This window comes from Amphibalanus amphitrite, unplaced genomic scaffold (assembly GCF_019059575.1).
Source record: "Amphibalanus amphitrite isolate SeventyFive unplaced genomic scaffold, NRLGWU_Aamphi_draft 000000F_arrow, whole genome shotgun sequence".
In the NCBI taxonomy this organism is placed as follows: Eukaryota; Metazoa; Arthropoda; class Thecostraca; order Balanomorpha; family Balanidae; genus Amphibalanus; species Amphibalanus amphitrite.
In genome coordinates this window covers 3,362,986-3,368,768 of record NW_024881498.1, presented here as the reverse complement: position 1 = coordinate 3,368,768, position 5,783 = coordinate 3,362,986, and the positions used below count along the sequence as shown (strand labels likewise).

Genomic DNA, 5,783 nt, shown 5'->3' with positions numbered 1-5,783 from the left:
CACCTGTTGTCACGTTGATGAAAAAAAAATATTTACATTGCCGCATTGGCGGTATGAAATGCGTATTCAAGCGCCAAGGTTCAAGTGTGGCGCACATGCTGGAACTACAAAGTAAATACTTTTGGGATTGTAATTAATTTTCTGATGCAGGCCATCCGTCCTGCACCGCGCACCGGTTGGGCGCTCCTATCTTCGACTTACGGATGACATTAATTAAAAAATGGATCAAAACGAATCAGACAAATTAATTGACATGAACCTGGATTGACGGTGGCTGCGCGCGAATCGTACAGAGACGGGTTCAAAAAGGCGTTATGTATTGGTTTCAAATGCGGTATAAGTGCCGCGATATTCCACGGTCTCCTGGAGGGACCGGAGGTCACATCCCGACTATCGGCGCGTCTCGTACCGTCGCCGGGACGGCCGGGCCGGACAGCAGTACACGCCCACGGCCTCTGCAGGGCTCTCCCGTCTCGGGGCGGCTGGATCAACCTGATACGCTCAGTAAGACGTGACATATCACAGCCCCCCCCCCCAAATAAATCACATCGGCGCCGCGGAGCGAACGGGAGGCGCGAACAGTCGCTCGTACTCGGAGAAAGGCACCGGCTTCATTGGTGAATGATCGACTAGATGACGCGAGTCGAAAGCGCCGTAACACGGCCACGCGTTAGAAACACGCATACAGTTGCACACGATGGAAACATCAGAGTTCCGATTAGTTATAAACATGAATTAGTAACACAGTCGTCCTCATAATCAACACATTCATTTGTGAAGCAACGCATAGCTATTCAATGTTACTTTAAACCTGTCCAGCAGGTTGCATTGCAAGGATGAAGTTACAAGTACGCTTCAAATGCCACGCGGGATGTACATATGTATGCAAAGGCTCAGCGTCTGAGGTCCATCGACCGAGAGACGGTCCGTACCCTTGCAGCCGTCGGGCACACACGCACACAGCCTTCTGCAGCCGGCAGACACACACGCACACAGCCTCCTGTAGCCGGCAGACACACGGTCCGAGCCGTCGGGCACACACGCACACGGCCTCCTGCAGCCGGCAGACACACACGCACACATCCTCCTGCAGCCGGCAGACACACACGCACACAGCCTCCTGCAGCCGGCAGACACACGGTCCGGTGCAGCCGGCGGCACACATGCACGTCGCACACGGCCGTCACGCACGCTCGCTCTACACGCCTCGCACTGACGCCCGGCGTCACGAGCTGTCGGCCCGACCCCCGCTCACGAACGCACCCAGTCCACGAACCGGGAGCCTGTCCCGTCACACGCTGGCCATCCAACGTTATCGGCAGTCCGAGCACCAGCATCAGATCCCCGCGGCTGTCAGAGCTCAGCATCAGGCGTCCACATCTCAACCTGTCAGCACCAGCCCCGACTCCGAGCCTTCCCCAGCCGGACACACCACCACTGCTGACCGCGCCACGGTACAGTCCCACCGTGCCGCCGCCGCTCACAGCCGTACATCTCCGTCGGACCGGCACAGCCGTACATCTCCGTCGGACCCGTCCCCGTCCGTCCCGGGCGGCGGGCCGTCGCCGCTATCTCCGCTGTCTCCACGCCCCGCCGCTGTCGCCGCCGCGCCGTCTCCGTCCTCGGCGTCCGGCGGCGGCGGGTCCGGGTACCGCTCGCTGACGGCCGCCAGAGGCACGTACCGCCGGCCGTCGTAGCGGACAAAGTAGCGGCCCAGCTCGCGGTGTCCGATCGGCAGAGGAGCCGGCGCCAGCTCCAGGTTCTCTGCGGGCACCGCCGGCCAGCCGGTCAGTCGGGAGACGCCGCCCGTCAGTTGGCTAATTTGGGCAGACGACACAAGAGTACGACGGAACAAAATGTGTTTGGTAACACAGGATTCCAGGACGTTTAAAATACAACTGCTCCAGCATTGGATAGTCTATGATTTAATAGTTTGCCCAAGGACTCTAAGAACCAGTGGATCGATCGCAAAACACGCTGAAATATAAACGGCCGCCACGTTGAGCAGCACGCAAAGTACAACGTCGAATTGGAGCGTCGGGTTTGCACTCAGTACCAAGAGCCTTGGCTCTGAGAAGCCACCAGGGTCAGCGGCAGCACTGCAGACCGAGGCACTATCGCACCCTGTCGGCCAGTGTCCCGTCGTACAGCGTTCAGTCGTACAGTGCCCTGTCGACCAGTGTTCAGTCCAGCGGCGTATTTAGAAAATCGCGAAGGGGGGGGGCCAAGGGTTTGAAGGGCGCCACCTCACTCAAGGAGGGCGCCATACGGTCGCGAGATAAAAAATCGCTCAGTGGGGGTTGGGGGGTTGGGAGGCGTTTTTTACCATGCCACCAGTTTTTTTTTGCGTAACCTCGTATAGGTCGTGCTGCATTGATTTTGCATCGTGTGTATTCTTTATACTCCAGGTCACAAAAGGTCAAGTGTTCTTGAAATGCTGCGCCGAAGGCGCGCGAAATTTTTGAAAACAACCTTTTCCTCCGCTTTTTAGGCACGCCTTTTATACGATCACTGTTCAAAGCTCCTCTCGCTCTTTTACCAAATTTGAAGGTGTAAAAAATACCTAAGGTTTGGTCGGGCCGCTGCCACACAAACTGTACAGAAAGCTTGGCTCATGGGTGTCGATGTATAAAAGTTTATTGGCGGTGGCATATCTACGCACCAGATCACCGTATCGGATTGATACCGGAGCGCGAGATGCGTAAACATCATCCAAATTACCTCAGACCAGCCTTCATAGCCTTCTCACAGATGCATACAGTGTACCCACATAACCAGTTTCAATCACCGAAACTTCAGATGCCTGCTGTTGCGCCCGAACCTGTTGACAATACTTAATCGTAATCCATATAGATGCCATGATGCACGTAAAGTAGGATCAATCCGTTAAGACCAAAGACGTGTTTTATGCATCGTAGAGCGTAGATAGTTTTGGTAGGTATAGATACTTCATTCATTGTGCTGAATGCACGTTCATTTGTGGCAGTTTTCACAGGCAAGACATCAACTATGTGCAATAGAACGACTAAGTTGAAAAACATGCCAAAGGAGTAAATAAATGATAGGAGGGCAGCGATCAACGGATGTTGCCAATAGGTAGAAGGGCTGCGATCCACAGGAGGGCACTAATAGGTAGAAGAGCCCCGATCAACATCCCGAGTTTCGACAGTAGGGCACCGATAGGTAGGAAGTTGGCGAGCAGCAGGAGGGCGCCAATGGATAGAAGGGCAGCGATCAACAGGAGGGCACCAATAGGTAGGAGGGCGCCGATCAACAATCAACAGGAGGGCGCCACCAGGTAAGAGGGTGGCGAGGAACAGGAGAGCACCAATAGGAGGGTGGCGATCAACAAGAGGTCGCCAATAGGTGGGAGGGCGGTCATCAACTGGAAGTCGCCAATGAGCGGAAGGGTGACGATTAAAATGGGGGTGGCAATGGTGAGGAGGGCGCCTTTGCTCAAGAGGATGACACGAACAGGAGGGCGTCTGTGCGGAGGGCGCTGGTCAACAGGAAGGTGCCAGTGGATCGGAGGGCGGTGATCAACAGGAGGGTGCCAGTGGTTAGGAGGGCGGCGATCTACACGAGGGCGCCTGTAGCAAGAACGGTCGCGTTACTTTACATTGAATCGTATTTCGACGTAATTCGCGGAGTAAATCAACTTAAAGTTCATTTAGCCATTTATGTAGTGAATCACCGTATTATCATCACAGCAATCTCACCCCCATCCCCCACTTCAACCCTCATTCACAGCCATCCATTGACCTAAATACATTTCCCATACAAATCCCGCGCAGTATCCCAGCGGGCTCCTTCACCGGACAGTAACAGACGTAAACTGTAACATTCTCCCCCCGGTGAAATGACAATTTCACTCAATCCGTTCCGATAGAACACAGTGGCATGTGCTGACCGGCATCCTTGTAGGAGTCTCCTCAATCCTGAGGCCTAGCCGCACTCCAAACGATGCAGCCTCTGTACAGGCCGCGTTGATGTAGTGCCGTCTGCCCTTCGCAGGGTCGCGACTCGTGTCAGTCCATCTCTGCCTGGATGAAGCTCAACTATCCTTCCCATTGGCCAGAGTGATCGGGACTGATACGGATTTTCTCTGATGATTACCAGATCTCCGATAGCTGGATTGCTTCTTTCTTCTCGGGGAGGAATCCGCAGCTCTCGCAAATATTCTGTGTGCCACCTTTTCCATAAATGAGCGAGAACCTCACGACAATGTATCCAGCGCTTCCTGAGCACTCGGCTCTGGCTCTCAGGCTCAATCAAACCCGGGACATCGGGCTCGTCCAGTGCAGGGACTTGTAGAAAGTCCCTTGGAGACAGTGACCGAAGGTCATCAATGTCCTCACTCAACGCCGATAGCGGTCTTGCATTTATTGCACCTTCTATGCGGCACAGCAGAGTTTGCAGATCTTCAAATGAGAGCATACTCTTATGAAGCGTTCTGCGCAGAGCCTCTTTCGTTGTGCGCACGAGTCGCTCATAAAAACCTCCCCACCATGGAGCTCGGGGTGCGTTGAATTTCCAGGTTACTCCGGAATGAGCGAGGTGTGCTGCTGCGCCCTTGAAGTTTGTTGCGTTGTCACTTGTCACCGTTTTCGGCATTCCTCTTCGTGCGGCGAATCGATCGAAAGCTTGTAAGAAGTCCCTTGTAGAGAGGCCTTTAACCAGCTCTATGTGAACGGCTCTCACTACCGCACACGTAAAAATGACAAAGTATGTCTTGACGATGTTGCCGCCGTCTTTGGCGAAGATAGGTCCTCCGAGGTCCACTCCGAGCTGTGAGAAGGGGGTTCCGCTAGACGCTCTCTCTCTTGGAAGGGGAGCTGTTTCTTGCGTGAACGGCTCTGCATGGAAAATACGGCACCTTGGGCATGCTCGTATAACCTTGCGAATCGTTTGTCGGCCTTTTGGTATCCAAAACCTGTCACGGATGGAGTACATCGTTTGCTGCACTCCCGCATGACATAGTTCCACGTGTCGCTCTTGGATCAGCAGCCGAACGTAGTGATCATCATTCGGCAGCAGGATCGGATGTTTTTCGTCTTCGTTCAACTTCGATTCTTGTAGTCGTCCCCTCGCCCGGAGGATTCCGTTCTCCAGATATGGGTTTAGCTCGTAGATGTGTGATGTCCGAGGTACGGCCTGATCTGCTATCAATACTTCCCGTTCTGGTCCGTATGCTGTTTTCTGTGTTTCCAGTATCCACAGTTCTTCTGCTCGGTTGAGCTCTTCTGCAGTCAGATCGCCCGTTGTCGACGGCTCCGTCTTCCGGGTATTGGCCAGGAATCGCAGCATCCAAGCTGTCACCCGGTGCAGCCGTTTACGCGAACTGTAGTTCTCTGCAGACATAAGTGATCCGACACCTGGTTCCTGGCTCGCGGAGGAACACATGGTGATCACGGGCCCACTTTTCCGCTCCTCCGCTCTGCACTCGCTGGGTTCGTAGGCACGCTGAGGAGGCCATTCTTCCCTTTCTTCTCGGAGCCAGCTGGGTCCCTCTTGCCAGAAAGGCTCGCCAAGCTTGTCTGCGGATGCTCCTCTGGACGGCAGATCGGCTGGGTTACACTCGCCTGGGCAATGCCTCCACTTTGCTGGTGGAAACATTTGCTGGACCTCAGTTACCCGGTTGCTGACAAACGCCCCCCAGCGGCCAGGATCACTTCGGATCCAGGCCAGCGCCACAGCAGAATCAGTCCATAGAAGGACGTCCTGAGGTTTGGAGGGCAGTGATTCAATCACGTAAGCCGTTAGTCTCGATCCAAGAACGGCGG

The 5,783-nt window shown here is 54.5% G+C and overlaps 1 protein-coding gene across 1 annotated transcript in view; it reads right to left on the bottom strand.

Annotated features, from left to right (window-relative positions):
- Positions 1-300: 300 nt before the first annotated feature.
- LOC122377591 (F-box only protein 21-like) overlaps positions 301-5,783 on the bottom strand; it is a 29,894-nt gene continuing 24,411 nt past the window's right edge. Inside the window, exon 11 of the mRNA XM_043357846.1 lies at positions 301-1,764. Coding sequence (XP_043213781.1) covers positions 1,481-1,764 — 284 coding nt within the window. The 3' untranslated portion in view covers positions 301-1,480. The remainder of the gene's footprint in view (positions 1,765-5,783) is intronic.